Here is a 19660-nt window from a genome sequence, read left to right as displayed (position 1 = left end):
GGACCTTTCTCTCTCTTCTCCTTCTGGGACCCCTATCATGTGAATGTTGGTGCATTTGACATTGTCCCAGAGGTCTCTTAAACTGTCCTTGTTTTTTTTTTTTTTCGTTCTTTTTTCTTTTCCACAGCAGTGATTTCCAGCACTCTGTCTTCCAGCTCACTTACCTAATTTTATCCATTCTTCTGCCTCATTTATTCTGCTGTTGATTCTTTCTAGTGTATTTTTCATTTCAATTACTGTATTCTTCATCTCTGTTTGGTTGCTCTTTATATTTTTCTGCCTCTTTGCTATAAACTTCTTGTACCTTCTTGCTCTGTATATCCATGCTTTTTCTGATTTTGGATGATCTTTACAATCATTACTCTTAACTCTTTCTCAGGTAGATTGCCTATCTTTGTATCACTTAGTTCTTCTGGGTTTTTTTCTTTTTCTTTCATCTGGAACATATTCCTCTGCCATCACGTTTTGTCTAAATTTCTATTTGTATTTTTATGTATGGGGAAGTTTAGTTATGTTTCTCGACCTTGGAGAAGTGGCCCCCTATAGGGGATGTCCTATGTGTCCCAGCAGTACACTTTCCCTCTCATTACCCAAGGTCCAGTGACTGGCTGGTCTCAGGGTAGGTTCTGACCTGCATTTGCAGACTTGGTTCCACAGGCTGCCAGATCGTAGTTTTCTTGCTTCTGGTGTCTGCCTTATGGTGGGTTAATCTGGTCTAGATGTCTGTGCAGACTTCTGATGGGAGAGGCTGGTGCTTGCACACTGGTAAATGGAGCTGGGTCTTGGCCCTCTGGTGGGCAGGGCTATGTCAAGGGGCATGTCTAGAGGTGGCTATGGGCTTAGGAAGTCTTTAGGCAGCCTGTCTGCTGATGAGTGGGGCTGTGTTCCCAGCCTGTTGATTGTTTGGCCTAAGGTGTTCCAGTCTTGGAGCCTACAGGCTGTTAGGTGGGACCTGGTCTTGATGCTAATTACCCAAGAAAGATGTCTGTCTCCAGCAAGAGTTCAAGTAGAGGAACACTCCCCAATATTATACCACCAGCTTTTATGACCCCAGAGAGAGCTACAGATGCCCAAGCCTCCCAGGAGACCCTCCAAGACCAGCAGGTAGGTCCAGTCCAGTCTCTTATGAAGTCACTGTTTTTGCCCTGGGTCCTGGTGCTCACAAGACCTTATGTGTGCCCTCTAACTATGCCCTCACAAGACCTTGTGTGTGCCCTGTTTCCCCCATTCCTGTGGAGCTACTGCAGTCAAGCCCTGCTGGCCTTCAAAGCTAAATGCTCCGGGGGTTCCTCCTCTCGATGCTGGACCCCCAGGCTGGGGGCCTGACATGGAGCTCAGAACTCTCATTCCTGTGGGAGAACTTCTGTGATACAATTATTCTCCTTGTGGGTCACCCACTCAGGGTATGGAATCTGATTTTATCATGACTGTGCCTCTCCTACTGTCTTGTTGGGTTTCTTCTTTATGTTTTTGGGTGGAGAATATCTTTTTTGGTAGGTTCCAGTCTTTTTTTAATCCATGGTTGTTCAGCAGTTAGTTGTGATTTTGATGTTCTTGTGAGAGGAGGTGGGATCAAGGTCCCTTTTCTCCACCATCTTGTTTCCAGTCGGGTACACAATACCTGGTTTTAATTGAATTCTAGATTAAAATATAAGAACTATAGAGAAGACATTATTGGGCAATTAGGGAAAGTTGAACATGCACTGTATATTAAACTAGATAATATCAATGTCAAATTCTTAGGTGGGACTGTAGTTTTGCAGTTATGTAAGAGAATGTACATATTCTTTGGAGATGTGTATTTAAGGGTGAAATTGTTATTATGTCTGCAGTTTACTTTCATATGGTTCAGCAAAGGAGAAAAACTATGTATAGAGTGGGCCAAAAACTGCCTTCGGTTTTTTAAGTAAAAATAAAAGACACATTTTTCATTTTCACAAAGAATGTTATTGAACAGTGTGTTCACTCTTTTGTTCCACTACCTTCTGCGATTTTTCAGGCAACTTCATAATTCCATCTTCCCAAAACTTTTTATCTTTTTGAGCAAAGAACTGTTCCAGGTGCCTTTTACAGGCTTCTCGGGAATTGAATTTTTTTCCATTAAGAGAATTTGTAAAGACCTAAATAAATGGAAATCCAAAGGTGCAATGTCTGGTGAATACGGCAGATGAATCAGAACTTCCTAGCCAAGCTGTAACAGTTTTTGCCAGGTCATCAAAGAAACGTGATCTTGTGTTATCCTGATGGAAGATTATGCATCTTTCTGTTGACTAATTCTGGACACTTTTCGTCAAGTGCCACTTTCAGTTGGTCTAATTGGGAGCAGTACTTGTTGGAATTAATCACTTGGTTTTCCTGAAGGAGCTCGTCATAGAGAACTCCCTTCCAATCCCACCATATACACAATATCACCTTCTTTGGTTTGGGTTGGCCAAAAAGTGCCTTCGGTTTTTAAGTAAAAATAAGACACATTTTTCATTTTCACCAAGAACTTTATTGAACAACATATTCACCCTTCTGTTCCACTACCTTCTGCGATTTTTCAGGCAACTTCATAATTCCATCTTCCCAAAACTTTTTATCTTTTTGAGCAAAGAACTGTTCCAGGTGCCTTTTACAGGCTTCTCGGGAATTGAATTTTTTTCCATTAAGAGAATTTGTAAAGACCTAAATAAATGGAAATCCAAAGGTGCAATGTCTGGTGAATACGGCAGATGAATCAGAACTTCCTAGCCAAGCTGTAACAGTTTTTGCCAGGTCATCAAAGAAACGTGATCTTGTGTTATCCTGATGGAAGATTATGCATCTTTCTGTTGACTAATTCTGGACACTTTTCGTCAAGTGCCACTTTCAGTTGGTCTAATTGGGAGCAGTACTTGTTGGAATTAATCACTTGGTTTTCCTGAAGGAGCTCGTCATAGAGAACTCCCTTCCAATCCCACCATATACACAATATCACCTTCTTTGGATGAAGACCGGCCTTTGGTGTGGTTGGTGGTGGTTCATTTCACTTGCTGCACGATCTCTTCTATTCCACATTTTGTACAGTATCCACTTTTCATCGCCCGTCACAATTTGTTTTAAACACAGAACATTTTCATTACATTTCAGTAGAGAATTGCATGCGGAGATATGGTAAAGGTCTTTTTCTCTTAACTTACGTGGAACCTAAACATCAAAGTGATTCATACAACCAGGCTGGTGCAAATGATTTCCAAAGCTTGATTTGGATATTTTGAGTATGTCACCTATCTCCTGTGTGGTATAACACTGATTGTTCTCAATTACTGTTTTGATTTGATTGCTATCAACTTCAACTCGTCTACCTGACCATGGAGCATCGTCCAGCAAGAAATCTCCAGCATGAAACTTCACAAACCACTTTTGACATGTTTGATCAGTCACAACACCTTCTCCATACGCTGCACAAATCTTTTTTTGCATTTCACTTTTTGAAATAATGAAGCATAATATGCCAAAAACGTCACTTTTTTTCTTCATCTTCAGTGTTAAAATGGCTACACAAGGGGCTTCCCTGGTGGCGCAGTGGTTGACAGTCCTCCTGCTGATGCAGGGGACACGGGTTTGTGCCCCGGGCTAGGAAGATCCCACATGCCGCCGAGCGGCTGGGCCCTTGAGCCATGGCCGCTGAGCCTGTGCGTCCAGAGCCTGTGCTCCGCAACGGGAGTGGCCACAACAGTGAGAGGCCCGAGTACCGCAAAAAAAAAAAAAATGGCTACAGAAAAATTCACCAATTTAGATATCTTTTTTTAAATGCACGCTGATACGATAGCTGTCACATAGAATCTAACAAAATTGTTTCGAATGAAGTTAAAAACAACTAAGTGCTACTAGAGCCACCTAACGGAAAAAACTGAACTAACCTTTTGGCCCACCCAATACATGTGGTGCGTAGAGACACGTGAAGCTAGTGTAGAAAATATTAACCATTGGTAAAAGGTATTAACTTTGCTATAAGAAGTCTGAAATTTTTCAAAATTAAAGTTGAAGTGAAAGCCAACACAACGGAACAGTATATCATTTGAAGATGCATATACATGTGACAAAACTGTATAATAAAAAAGAAAGCAAAATAAAATTCAAGATGGTTGTTCTCTTTGGGCAAAGCACGGAATTTGAGAGGGAGAGGGCTATATAGGTCATTCCATGTGTTGGTAGCATTCTGATTTGTGCCATGGATTCACAAGTGCTTATTTATTTTTACTGTGCCTTGTGACTTACATATATGTGATATATTATTTTGTATATAGCAAATGTTATATTAAAATAATAAAGGAAGCAAAGATTGAATTGATTGAATTAACTGTGCTATGCAAAAAGGAAAAAGAAATTTCATGACACACTATTTCTCTAAGAATTTGTTAAAGGTTAGAATGGAGTAGGAGGAGAACACCTATATGATTTTTCTCTGTCCCAGTATTTCCCAGACTTATTTGACCAAGAAAGCTCTTTTCATATATCATACCTTAAAGTTCTGTTGAATTAATGGCTTCAAGAGTCCTTTTGGGGAAAAAGGGTACAAATGAACTTATTTACAAAACAGAAGTAGAGTCACAGATATAGAAAACAAACTTATGGTTACCAGGGGATAGGGTGGGGAGGGATAAATTGGGAGATTGGGATTGACATATACACACTACTATATATAAAATAGATAACTAATAAGAACCTGCTGTATAGCACGGGAACTCTACTCAGTACTCTGTAATGACCCACATGGGAAAAGAATGGATATATGTATATGTATAACTGATTCACTGCTGTACACCTGAAACACAACATTGTAAATCAACTATACTCCAATAAAATTTTTTTTTAAAAAAGTCATTTTGGGAAAAGATGCTTAAGCAGAACTAATAAGAATTTTAAAATTTAGCTTGTTGATAAAAGCAAACTTTATTTCATTATAAAAAATACTGTCTGGTTAAATTAATGAAAACATTTCAACCTTGGTTTTAGGAAGAGAATTAGCTTCTTATTAACCACCCCTGTTCCATCCTGGATATTTAACTATGAAAGGATTTTTATTCTTTTTATGGAACACTTAGTTACAAGAAGTTGTAGTCTCTGGATTTTAATTTTTTTTCTACAACTGGACTATTTACTGTCTTCTAAGTGAAATCTACAATAAACTAGAGTCATATATGTCCATTCCTGTTTAGACAGGGCCTGTACTAGTATATTGGTGAGAATAGACTAGATGTTGCTGCAGCAGCAAACCATGCTACAATCTTAATACTTAGCACTGCTTGTCCTAGGTGGTTTGGCAAGGGGCTTTGCTCCATGCAGTCATTCAGCGATTTTTGCTATTGGAATTTTTACTATTTTCTAGTTGTACCATTTGGGACATTCAACCTCATCAGTCTCTGTATCAGGTTAAGGCAGAGACTAGAATTGCCCTGCGAACTTCAGCCTGGAAATGACCCATATTACGTCTAGCCATATTACATTGGCAGCAGTCGGTCTCTACCATAGATAATAATACTAGGATTAAATTTGAATCATGGGAAGCTTGGCAAAAAGATAATTTACATAGGCATGTTCACATACCTGCTTATTCATAGTTGGAGTTTTATCTTTACATCTTAGATGTTGAAGATCACATATAAACAGTTTAATATCACTTATTTTTTGGCAGTCTATGCAGGTCTTTTCCCCTTCAGGTTGAATGCAGTTAATTGGGATATGGTGTATAAATGAGTGAACAAAAGCAGCTAAAGGAGGAATTATTTACATACAGTTAATCTACACATTAATATTTCTCTGTTGTCTCTCCCCCTTTTTTATGGCAGCATGAAAACATTCCTTTTGAAGACAAGACTGCATCAGTTAAAGTGGTAAGTTCATATAACAGTAAGCTAAATGTTATAATGTTGAAACTATTCATTGGTTAATTTATTTGCAGATCAGCTAATGCTTTGAACATGCTAAATGTGTTTCAGTGTATTGGGAGTAGATAAGTAGATTAAGGTAATTTCATAAATGTGTGCACTATTTTGTGTAATAACATAGAAAATTTGGTCTCTCAGATTTTTATCCAGGAAAAAATAATCTTGTACGTTAATTTGAAACCAGTATGTATTTAGGATCAAAGTTCATAAAAGAACATATATTAATTTCTTGAATTCCCAGTCACAGGTGACTTCTAGATACTGAGAATACAGATGGAGATCAAGAGAACAATGTCCTAGATCTAATGGAGTGTATGAGTCATTATAGTTTTCTACGTGCAATTAAACATGGGATAAGGATAGCAAAAAGGAAAAAGTGGGGCATTAGAAATGTATAGAACAAGGAATTATTGAAAGTAGTTTTTCTCCTTGAGGAAATAATGTTTTAACTGAGGCCTCCAGCTAGTTAGGCTTAGGGGGAGAATTTATGAGCATTACAGGCAGAAGGAACAGGAACAAAGCCCTGGAGAAAAAGGAGCACATAGAGCATTGCAGGAGCTGAATGAGAACCAAAAGGACACTTAGCAAGGGGGAAAATGGCAGGAAAAAAGACAGAATGTCTAGGCAGAGGCCAGATCCTGCAACTTCTTAGGAATTTTAAGGACTTTGGAATTTATTCTCAGGGCATCTGATTGAAAGTCCTTGAATACTTAAGCAGGGGTGTGGCAAGATCAGATTTAAAATTTTAAAACATTACTCTGACTAAAATGTGGGGAATATTTTAGAGAAAAGCAAAAGTGGACATAAGGAGAACTATTGTGAGACCCTTACCAAAATGGGATGAGAGATGAAGATATTGTAGATAAGGTAGTGTTTTACTTTTAAGTACTCTATAAGAGATGTTAAAGTTTAGTTTGAATGGTGCATACAATATTTTCTTTGACTTCTTTTCTTACATTTCTCTTTTAGGATTTTCTGTGGCATCCAGAGGTTAATGGTTCTATGAAACAGTGTATCAAAGTGTGGACTGAGGTCTGTATTTGAAAATATAGGCCTTGCTGGTTTTGAGCAATCACATTTTGAAAACTCATTCTCGCATACTCACCTGTCCCACTCTCCTGTACTTTATACCAGCCTTTTTGATTTCGACCATACTGGGTTGATTATCACTTTACTGAGAGAACAAAGTTTTGATCCAATGCCTCTGTTATCACCATTCTAACCCTATGGTGATTATGCTTATACCACACTTTACTGATTTAAAACTTTCTGTTACTGTTGTAGCTCAGTTAATTCAAACTCAGATCATCTTTCTAGCACTATATACATTCTCTTGAGCATTTGTCCACTTTGTTCTGCAAACTCATGTCCTGATAACTTCAGGAAACTTTTTTTTTTTAATATCCTGTTTTCTTCCCTTTTATCATTATATTTGTGACCTAAAAGTCAAGCCTAATTTGTTTTGGCTCGTAATGTTTGGAGTTAAATTAGATATAAGGCAAGTATGCTGTTAACCTCAGAAAACCCCTAACTTCTCACAAGTCCACTTTAGAACTTCCACAGTCTCTCCGTATAGCTCCTTATCAGTCCTTTATTTAAACCTGTATTCTTTTCCAGAGGTATTTGCATTTGGGATGGACAAAACAATATTCAATTTTGTTGACCTTGTTTTGCTTAATTACTTGTGTTGCAATGATATTTTTCTTTGCTTCTTTTCCCAATAAGTGTTTAGTACGGCAACCAAATAGACTTTGGTAGGATCCAGTGAGAACCTAGTCAACATTTTTAACTTTGTTTCTTTAAGAAAATGTTTAAGTTTTCAAAAAACAAACATGCAGACAACTTCTAGAATTCAACTTTCTGGAAAATTGGGATCTCACATAATTTTGTTTTTATTGATGTGTTTTTAAATGTCCAGAAGTATAATGTTATGAGTATATTTCAGATGATTTAAACATGCATTTTACCTTTGTGCTGGACCTGAAAGTATATCCATTAAAGTAGTAGAAATTCACAGTTAAACAAACATCAGTGTAATATAATTTATAAGTCAGGCAAGATCACAAAAAGCCTTTGTTATTTACTAACCTGGAGATATATTGCATATTCAGATCTTCTGTTCTTATAATTTGCTAACACTAGTTTTTGGAGCTTTAGATTCTGTTGTAAAACTCCTTGTGATTATTGGGGGAGAGGAAAGATTCAACTTATTTGGATAGATGGCCATGTAGTTACCTGAGATTGATTAGTTCATTGGTTTCAATCAAAGAGTATGTATGTATGTATGCATGTATTTATATATTTATTTTTTAATAATTCCATAATAAGCTGCTAGATCCTGAGAATACAAAGTTGTATATTTTTATTATGTATGTACTGTTACTAGCTTTGTTCTAAGTATTAGGAATGTGACTGGGAATTAGCCCCAGTCTCAGGCCTTGAGGAATGTGCAATCTAGTAGATAGTGACTTTCTTATGAATAAAGGTATGATAATATGAAGGGTAACAATAGAACTGAGCACAAAGAACTATGAAAGCACCATGGATAGAGGCACTTAGGATGAGGGTGGTTTAGAGTAGTGAGGATCTAAGAAAGCTTTACAGAGGAGATAATATTTCTAGAAGAACAGTGGATTAGAAAGATATACTTATGAACTGAAATAGACTTATAGGCATAAAAGCAAAGTTGAATTTAAACAACTCTACTGTTATCCAACAGATATTTATAAATCAGCTGCCATATTTTAGGCACCAGGCTAAACACCGTTGATACCCTGGTTAACATAACAGAGTTCCTCTCCTCAAAGAGCTTCTAGGTGAGTGGCAGATATAGGTAATTAAGGAAACCAGCAATTTAGATTTAATTCTACAGGTGAACAGTAGTCATTAAGTCTGAGCTACTTAGATGGATTTGGGGAGTCTTGGTATGGAGTGAGTTGATATTTGAGGTGACTTGAATAGAAATAATTGAATAAGAAGCAAGTATAGATTAAAGAAGAGAGTGTAGAAATGGAACTATAAAAAAGATTATTAGAGGAGGTAGTAAAAGGGGTAAGAAGAAAAGCAGAAGAAGAATAACTAATATTACACACAGAGAAGGAAAGAGTTTTAAAAAGTGGATAGTGTCACTTTAGGAACTATATAGGGTAGAATGAAACTACAGGACTTGGCAATTCAGAGTTCATTAATGGGCTCTGAGGGCAGTTTTAATGGATGGTTAATTCAAAATCAAAACATGGTAAGTTGAGGCATAAATGAGAGATATAGAAATCAGCATAGTGAAAGCGGAATGCTCTTCCAAGTAATCTGTTGGTCAGGAGTGTGAATGGCAAGAATTTGAGAGTGAGACGAGATTGAAGGAGCATTTTTTGCGGATAAAGATGATTTAACATTTTGTGGATTGAAGGAAGAAAGAAGAGTAGAGAAGGATGAAATGGATAAATCAGGAGTCTGAGGAGATAACTTATGGATATAGCTCCAGAAGTAAAAAGGGAGGAGATATAAATGCAGAGCAATGGGTTAGCCATTAAGCAGAATAGGAACATATTTTGTTTACTCTCCTGTCAGAGGAAGGTAGACTGGGTGAGCATATGGACAAAGTTGTAAGAATGGAGGAAGGAAGGCAAGAGCACACAAGCCAGATGAATTCTGTTTTCTCTGTGAAGTTTGAGAATTAGGCTTTATGCCAAAAGTGAGGAGGACAGGAGGGACCTGTGTAAGGAAAAAATGATTTGGGATAACCACTGTGAAGAGTGAGAAAGGGAGCCACCTACAGATGAGGAAAGTTTCACTAAAGTAGCAATGTAAAATGGAGCATGCTAGACTGGAAACTGGAATATCTCTGACGAGAAATAGATTAATTTCGTTATTTTCTCTGCTTTCATAGTTTTCTCCACTGAGCATGTTTTAGCTTCATAATGAGACAGTAACTGTCACTTCTGTTTTTATATATGGGTTGGACTTTTTCTGATTTCTTGTTTTTAATTGTTTCTTGTGCACAAGAAACAATTGTGCATTGTTTGATTGTGTGATTGTATTATCAGATCTTCTATGTTGTGGAAGATGCATTGAACCCAGTAGTTGGAAGACTTAAGTTCTGGCTTTGTTCCTGCCAGGCCTCAGCAATAGCTATAAACCTTTCTGAGTCTATCGCCTTTTTTTTTATAAGATATGTATAATATCTTCCTGCCTATCTAACAAGTGGCAAGAATCTATATTAAAATGAGCTAATTTAAGAGAAATACTTAGTAAATTACTAAGTACTATATAACTGATAGTATTATTAATAGTATAATTTGTACTAGGTGAGGATCTCTACCAAATTTCTCATTTTTTCCCACATTATGGTCTATAATAATTATCAGTTTACTGTTAAATACATACTAGATTGGCTTTCCCAAAAGATCATGTTTCTTTAGAGCACTGCATTTTATTTAACACTTAAACTGTATACCCTTTAGGCTTCCAAGAATACTCTTTAATTGGCTGACATAATATACTAGAGCTTTACACAGTTTACTCAGAATTCAGACTGTGTTAGATTTCAGTAGTGTTTTTTTGTCTTTGTTTTTGTTATAAAGAACACCAGAGAATTAGCCATACAAGCCTCATGCCATCCTGTATAGTCATATAACCATGTAAGGTTTTAGGCATGGGGTGTCCATCTTGTAACAAGAATCTGATAAGGAACCCTAGAAAATTAAAATGCATTTAAATGGAAGAAGAACTTAAATTTAAGGGAAAAAATTAAGGGATATTACTTGCGTTAATTTCCTGAACTGAATATAACACTATTATAAAGACTTTTCTTTCTTCAGGATTCTGTTGCAAAGCCCCATGTGGTTGTAGCAGGAGCTGCCACAGTAAGTTATTATCTGTATTCTTACATAATGATTTTTGTTTCATACTTAAGAACATGCTAAGAAAAAATTAACTTATGTTATATAGAATTCTTGATTATACTTATATTTTAATTCCTATTTCTATTAATTAGATGGTTAATTTTTTTAAAAGATGTGAATGAACTTAGGAAATTTGATGGTAAATGTCAATATTATTTTATATCTAAAATTACATTCTTCTTGAACGTTATACATTGAAAGTCTAATTTTATATCAGCTTTTTATAACTGCCTTCATATATTTCATGAAATAATTTGACCATACTTTATTCTAATATTGAATAAGAATGGGAATTATCTTAAAATAACCTTTGTTACAACAGAGGAAATGATATACTTTAATTTTTCTGTGACAAATAATTAATGTTTAATTTTTACTTCCTCTTAGTGGTCTATTAAAATTCACAATGGCAGCAACGAAGCACTTTCCCAATATAAAATGAACATTACCTCCATAGCACCACTTTTAGAAAAATTGGCAAAGACTAGTGATGTGTATTGGGTCTTACAAGGTAAGGGATAAGTAATGAAAAAATGTCATTTTGTATATATTTTGAGGTATAGGTTTCTATTTTCTATTTCAAGAAGCAGAATTACTACTTTATGAGAATAAATTTTGAAATAAGATTTGAAAAATTAGAATAAATTTGAGCTATTTGCTTTCCTGTTTTGAACTTAAGGAATAGACAGACTAATAAATATAATAAGTAAAAAAAAAATTAATAATAAATAGAGAGATTCTCCAAGGAACCTTAGCAGGTAGAACAGCTGCAGAGTATAACAAAGAGAATAAGTCCTAAAGGCAAATAAGATGTTTGCCTCTGATTTTTTAATTTCTTACCAAGTAATACTTATTGTGATTGGGAAATAGAGAAAAAATTGTCTGGTTCATAATATTAGGTTCATTGGAAGTAAATATTCTTTGGAATCGACAATATATTTAAATTCAAACCAGCTAGCTTATACTTGGTAATGAAATTCTTTAAGAGAAAGTTGACATTAGATCAAGTCATTTCAGGAGTTTATTGAATGTCCATTATTTAATGCCTAGCACAATATGAAATGCCTTGGGTATTTTAGCAATTCAAGTTGTTTGTCAGAAACTCTTACGATTGTTTCCAAGTTTAATGTCAAGCTGAGAGAAACAACACGGTGGTGATAATCTCTTCCAAAATCCCTATTTCATTTACAGACTCATTGTTAACCTTTCTATTACTAAAGTGAGGAAAAAGTTAAATTTAAATGATTTATGGTACGTGATAAAAGACCTCGATCCTTAATAATATTACCTCCTAATTGTGTGAACAAAGTTTGCAAAATGAATCAGCAACAGGAGGAAAAAAAGATTGGCTGCTATTCTTAATTAGGCCATCTTCCATAATCCAGTTTTAAACTCCGGTTACCTGCTATAACCCAGCATCCAAAATTTTTAAGCTCTTAAGACATGCTAGAACATAAAAATGTTTCCTGAAAGCTATGTACCTAAGAGAGAAGAGGTATAAAAGTTCTTTAACTTTAAGAGGGTTATGGATTGATTCAAAAATTGAATACAAGATAGGAAATCTATTGCAAACCTTGGCCAACTTTATTTTAAAATGAATTATTAAGTGCTTGGAGTTCTCTGAACTTTAACAACAAAATATGAAATGCAGTTAACTAACTTGAATGATTATAATTTCTACCAGTAGGGATTTTTAAGGGTATTTTTAAAAATATGTTTCATGTGCAGATCCTGTTTATGAAGATCTGTTAAGTGAAAATAGGAAAATGATCACTAATGAGAAGATAGATGCCTACAATGAAGCTGCAATCAGTATTTTGAATAGCAGCAGCAGAAATTCTAAATCGAATGTTAAGATGTTCAGTGTTTCCAAATTAATTGCTCAAGAAACCATCATGGAATCTTTGGATGGCTTACATCTTCCTGAATCAAGCAGAGAAACTGTAAGAATTCTTGTATCTGTCAGTACAGACTGTAATATCTAATTGGTTATAGCTATATGTCACTATAATGTAACAAATAATTTAATTGCAGTCTTAATTAGTTGCAGTTATTCTATCTAAACATAGATCTAGAAATAATTTTGCTTTCCATCACTTAGCTGAATATATAAGTGAGAGTTTTAGTATACTCTAAGGGAGAAAGTTACGGAAGGGAGGAAATGCGACTTCATTTAGTGAGTGCTAGTTACTCTTAATATCCCTTGTTTCATATAAAGCTTATAAGTTCTCAGCACACTCGTGTTTGAAAACTACTGCTTTATATTCTCTTAGCCTTGAACCTTAAATTTACAAGATTAAACTTCTGTGAAGGGCTTCCCTGGTGGCGCAGTGGTTGAGAGTCCACCTGCCGATGCAGGGGACACGGGTTCGTGCCCCATTCCGGGAAGATCCCACATGTCGCGGAGCGGCTGGGCCTGTGAGCCATGGCCGCTGAGCCTACGCGTCCGGAGCCTGTGCTCCGCAACGGGAGAGGCCACAACAGTGAGAGGCCCGCGTACCGTTAAAAAAAAAAAAACTTCTGTGAAGAGCACATTTTTTTAATATGTAGAATGATTTTTATTATTTCCTTCTAGTTCTGATACCCTAAACATGATTCAATGTACAAAGTAGATACTGAACAAATCCAGATTGATGGGTGGAAAAGGATTTTAGGTTAAGTACAAAAGAGAGCTGCATAATTATAAATTTTCACACATAGTACAATAGATGTTACTTAGAGTTATTGTTTTCTTATAAAGCAGTTGTTCTTAACCTTTTTGAGGATCACATAACCCTGTATCTGATTAAAAGTAATGGTTGTATTCCTCCCCTGAAGAAAAATGCATGTCTGCATACACACACACACACACACACACACACACACACACACACGGTTCTCCATATTTTTTCAGGGCTTTGTGGACTCCCTGGGACTGGTTAAGAACCTTGGGATGGAGTTTGTAGGCTAGTATCTGCAAGAGTTCCAGGCTCAGAGTCTCCTGAAGTCTCAGAGCTAAGAGAATGAGATTTTCTAAATAACTGAGTACTTTGAATGTTTTAGGCTTAAATAATATAATCATCTTAAGAGTTCTAGGGGTACCTAAACTATACAGTTTTCATAAACTAGATTTGACTGAACCTTCAACTAGAAATACTTAACAGCTTGCCTAGAATATTTTTATTATAATGAAACCATGTTGAAGATTCTACACCTCATTTAAAATTAGAGATCTTAAAACTGTTGAATCCTAAGTGGTCCATAAACTGTAAACCAAATGAAGGGCATATTATAAATACTGTTAGCTAAGAATTAATTATTTTTGGTGGCCGTTATTTTATATTCTTTTTTCACATCTAAAGACTGGGACTCTATCTTAAGTATCTTGGTATCTTTTGTATTGAAAATCTGCTAATTAAATTTCTTTGGTCCTTGACATCTGTCAGTATTTTTGTAACCAAAGGTCACAGCCCATTAACAGCCATGAAATCAGCATTTTTTTTCTTTTTTTAAAGAATAGAATGGAAAAAAGTCAGATGCATTCCAAGTAGTAAGGATAGGTATTGTTTCCCATATATGTGTTCTGAGTCCCATTATAAAATGAATTTTTCATTACGGTTAATAACCCAAGAAGTTGGAAAAACCCTGAACTAGTTATTTACAGATTGAAGGAATACCATTATTTACATCAGTGTTTGGGAAATGGTAGCAAAAAGTACAAAAGCATTTTGGTTTCAGTGCTGAAACGGTAGTATTCACAGGAGAAAATCTAATGGGAAATACATTACTGACAAGATAATAATGAAATAACTTGGTTTTTTCACAGAGTGCAATGATTCTTATGAACGTGTATTGCAATAGGATTTTGAAGCCTGTAGATGGTTCCTGTTGTCAACCTCGGCCTCCTCTTACTCTCCTACAGAAGCTAGCTGCTTGTTTTTTCACTTTATCTATTATTGGATATTTAATTTTTTATATAATTCATCATAACGCTCATCGGAAGAATAAGCCTTGTACTGATTTGGAAAGTGGAGAAGAAAAGAAAAATATTATCAATCCGCCTGTGTCTCCATTAGGAATACTTTTACAGTCTTTCTGCAAACTTGGCCTGATCATGGCTTATTTCTATATGTGTGACCGTGCAAATCTATTTATGAAGGAAAACAAATTTTATACACATTCAACTTTCTTTATTCCAATTATCTACATCTTGGTTTTGGGAGTATTTTACAATGAAAATACTAAGGAGGTAAGAGTCATTTTCTTTTTAGTTCATCTTATCCTTTTCATCTCATTACAAAGTGTAGATTAACGAAATAGTATTTATCATGCCATAATATACAAACATTTACATATATAGAAGAGAATGAAGGAATATTGCAGCTGTACTTCACTTAGTGGACTCTTAACTGTTGCTTTTTTGAAACAGTTTGGAGAAAGATCATAGTTTCATAAAGATTGTTGAAAAGTTGGAAAATAATGACCTGTGAAAAAGATATCATGACTTGGTGTCATTTTGCCTGCTTGAGGATGGAGAAAGTTGAGGTGCTCCTAATTTTGTAATGGTCTTCAAACATGAGATAGTATTATCATTTATAAGTTAAAAACATATAATTATACTAATAAACACTTTTTATATTTATATGTTTATATAGTCAGACATGTACACACAAATTAGAACTTATATAATAATGTGGGCACTGTTCACAATATTCTGAATTCCTATTTTAGTATTACTGTAATTGCTCAGAATATTAATATAACTCCTTTATAAGTCATTTAGTTGAATTAATAAATTCTGTTGTAAGATAACTTTCATATGAGGATGATTAATCAGTTCTTCATTTCCAGTGGGAATATTCTAGAGAAAATAAAGTATAATAAAGGAGCTTTTTTCCCCACAATAACGTATAAAAGAACTGTAAGATCTTTTCTAACTGAAATTCTAAGATTCTCTTAAAGAAAATTATTAAATGCCATTTTTTTAGATTTACAAACATATCTGTCATAGTTTAAAAGTAATCTTAATATAAAACCATAAGTATCAACTTAAATATTTAAAGTCTCTTTTATATTCATTTCCAAATTCATATTATACTTTAAATAGTTTTATTATCTCTTTTATCAAGAAATAAAATGACAATCTTTAACTGATTTTCCCCCAACGTTCTTTTGAAAGAAGCATTAGCTTTATATCCTATGAGAAAAATGTTAACATATTTAATGTATACTGTCCAAATAATAGCTTCATGATGAATTTTAAAGCAAATTTTGATTCTTTTACACAGACTAAAGTGTTAAATAGAGAACAAACAGATGAATGGAAAGGCTGGATGCAACTTGTGATTTTGATTTATCATATTTCTGGAGCAAGTACAGTAAGTATTTTGAATTTAAGTTCTGAAAATATAGGAAATAATGTCACTTTAATGTTTCCTTAAGGGCACCAATTCTTTTGTGTTTTATATTCTCTACCATTTGGAGACCATTCTTATTTCCCACCCAATTTTTCTGTCTTCCCATTTTTCTCCTACCATCTGACTCTTTGAGAATGTATAGTCTTAAAAGCAAAATAATTATTTTTTAAAAGATAAAGCAGTAATTTATATTTACTTTGCCTTAATTTTAAGGTAGTAGGAACAGCTAATAATCTAAGGGTATTGTTTCATGTCCTTCTGAACAACCAAAGTTATCAAGAAACTTTCTAGATGATACTTAATTGCAAAGGATTTAGAATAGGCAAGTTACTATTAAAAGAAATCAAATTAGATGATTATATTTTATATTCTATCCTTCACTGTATGTTAGGAAGTTTGACCAACCATTTTTATATTTTTAAAGTTTAAAAACTTAGAACTCTCTTGCCGCAGTATTCAGAGTACTCAGATACCCATGGTCTGCTATTGTTGACCATGTATTATGTGCCATACTTCATAAGTATTACCACTTCCATGAGATGGAGGACCCTTCCTTTGCTCACCTAGTGCCCTCTGTACCTGGACAAAATCATTTTTCCCTTAGCCGTAGGTGTCTTTTTATGTCTTTTAGACTTTGGATTCTCATGACTTGGGGACATCTTGGATTTGGTAGGGGTAGAAAAAATGTGTTCAGAATTGTAACATACAGCTACATACATTTAAAACACGCTTTTAAGAGTAAACCTAGGTATCTAATAACCACTTTCACACAAGTTTTTATAGGGAAGATACAAACTGATTTCTATAAAATATGTTTTAAAAATTTAACAAGTTCTTTCATAATTTGGGAACTACTGAACTGGTTTTTATTGCTTTATTTGCTTATATAAAGCACACATCTGTAAACAGTAACTTAACATAGAATCAGTGATTCCATTTAACATTGAGTCAATGTGGAGATAATAGGGGAGTGTTGCCCAGAAAGGAGTATTTTGAAATTTCCATTGCAGCAGTTAAGAAGATGAATAATACTAGGGTTTTTCAGATATCTCTAACAATTAGAAAATACTAACGTTATTCTTCATTAAGTCTCTTTATTATTTTCAAAAATTACTGGTGATTTCATGGATGGCTCGTTTGAAGGGCAAAAGGCAGAGGAAGAGGTATAATTTTTACTGAAATTGCATGGCTATGATATGTATATTTGTGACAACAGTAAAACTCCTGTGACACTGCAGCTGAAGGGGACCTAGTGAATTCAGGTAACTGTGGAAGAACCAAGACAATAAAAGAGATCCAAAGCAAGGAGAGATGAAGATAGTAAGAATTAGTTCATAAGCCCAGTTCAGAATTTGTAGGATAAATTTAGCAGATTTTCTAAAAAGATGAATATTGAATCATAGAAATATCTCTGACATATGAAGAAAGATTAGTTTAATTTGAAGGGGGGTGGGGAGAGGGTTTTGAGAGAATGCCACTTAAGACATAATTAATTGCTGACATAGAAAGGGTAATAGTACTGTGTAAAAAAAAAAAAATCAGATAGAAAGAATTAATGACAGATTCAGTTCTTTAACTCATTGATTCCAGAAAAGATTTGGATCATAAAAGAATGAAAGCAATTTGGCATTCTATTATAATTATTTCTCAAGCTAGCATTCTAATACATCTTAGACTATATCCCAATACATTCTAAGTTACAGTTTAAAAACATCTGTATTCTGGAAGGACATTACTTTTCATTAACAGATTAACAGTTATGATTAATTAACATATCCCTGTTCGTTTATATAGAATTTTGTGGTTAAAAATTACCTGTATCTACACTGGCAAAGCATTATTAGCATGGGTTATAATGTATTTGAGGACTTGATTCTTTTAATTACCTAATCTTAATGCTTTTTTATTTTGAGTAAAATATGTCAGACTTTAGTTGTGCCATGTTTTTATAGTAAAATAGAAACTATGTCAAAAATTACAGAGAATTATTAAAATAATCCAGATGGTCTGGCAGATTGCAATTGTTGGTGTAAACATTCTTTTAAACATAACATATCAGATATGGATAAAATATTGTGAATTAAATACAGAGAGTGCAGCAAGTTAGGTATATACAGTAGATGATTTTGTGTTCCATTGTGGGTTTTTCTCCTTTGAGAGTTTGTAAATAACTTCCATGAAGGGACCTAAGTAAAAGGTCTTAAGGGAAAATATGTGGGGCTAGAAAAAGAAGAGAACCAGCAGTCAGCCTATTAATTCTAATGAAATTGGATTCTCAATACACTTTTAATACTAAAATTTTGTTGTAAGTAATACTTGACTCCTGAAAAACAAAAAGGAAAACAATTCGAATTAAAGGAGACTAAAGCGGAATGAAAACTAAATGCAATGTGTGATTCTTGGTTCAAGGTTCCTAAATCAAAAAAAAATTTTTTTAATCGTAAAGGATATCACTGGGACAATCAAGGAAATTCATATATGGATTATACAGTACATACTATTATATTTAATTTCATGGGTATTATAATGATAATATAAGAACTATACAAGAAACTATTCTTTCTTCTTAGGTGATACTTGCTAAGATATTTAGGGATGATGGTCTAAATTTGCAGACACATGGTCTGCAAATACTTTTAAATAGTTCAGCATGGTAAATAGTTGTTCGTTGTACTATTCTTGCAACTTTTCTGTTGGTTTAAAATATCTTAAAAAAAAAAAATATCTTAAAAACTTGGGAGAAGTATTACATGAAATTTGTAATAATCCAACATTGGTAGAAACTTGGCAAATTGTTCTGATAGTGCTAAATTCAATTTAAATGGTTGTATTTACTGTTTAAATATAACCAAGTCTCAACACTGTAGGCCCAGACTCAGTCTTGAAGGGGCTCGAAAGCATGCGTTATGGAGAGTGGTTCAAGTAATTGGGAATGGTTAGCCTCGGTTGACATCTGTTTTCAACTATTCATAGAACTATCAGATGTAAAAGTGATTAAGTGTGTGCATATGGCTCTAGAGTTAGACTGTCCATTTTGGTGGCCACTAGCCACATGTGGCCATTGAGCACTTGAAATGTAGCTAGTCGGAATTAAGATGTGCTGTAAATGTGAAATATATATGAGATTAAGTATGATTAATTATGGTAAATGCATATAAAGTTCAAAAGCTTAGTATGAAAAAACACGAAATATCATGGTATATGTCAGAATGATAATATTTTGGATATATTAAGTAAAATGTGTTTATTAAAATTATTTTCACTTAATTCTTTTTTTTTCATATAGGCATTTTATTTTATTTTTTTAACATCTTTATTGGGGTATAATTGCTTTACAATGGTGTATTACTTTCTGCTTTATAACAAAGTGAATCAGTTATACATATACATATGTTCCCATATCTCTACCCTCTTGCATCTCTCTCCCTCCCACCCTCCCTATCCCACCCCT

The 19660-nt window shown here is 34.4% G+C and overlaps 1 protein-coding gene across 1 annotated transcript in view; it reads left to right on the top strand.

The window, feature by feature from the left end:
* Positions 1-19660, top strand: part of CASD1 (CAS1 domain sialic acid O acetyltransferase 1) — a 70990-nt gene that overhangs the window by 17808 nt on the left and 33522 nt on the right. Inside the window, exons 4-10 of the mRNA XM_024767127.1 lie at positions 5814-5858; positions 6882-6944; positions 10730-10774; positions 11201-11324; positions 12542-12756; positions 14619-15041; positions 16081-16170. Coding sequence (XP_024622895.1) covers positions 5814-5858; positions 6882-6944; positions 10730-10774; positions 11201-11324; positions 12542-12756; positions 14619-15041; positions 16081-16170 — 1005 coding nt within the window. The remainder of the gene's footprint in view (positions 1-5813; positions 5859-6881; positions 6945-10729; positions 10775-11200; positions 11325-12541; positions 12757-14618; positions 15042-16080; positions 16171-19660) is intronic.

Source organism: Neophocaena asiaeorientalis, unplaced genomic scaffold (genome assembly GCF_003031525.2).
Source record: "Neophocaena asiaeorientalis asiaeorientalis breed wild unplaced genomic scaffold, Neophocaena_asiaeorientalis_V1.1 scaffold70, whole genome shotgun sequence".
NCBI lineage: Eukaryota > Metazoa > Chordata > Mammalia > Artiodactyla > Phocoenidae > Neophocaena > Neophocaena asiaeorientalis.
Note: the sequence above shows the minus strand (reverse complement) of the source record. Positions and strands in the feature narration are given on the sequence as shown.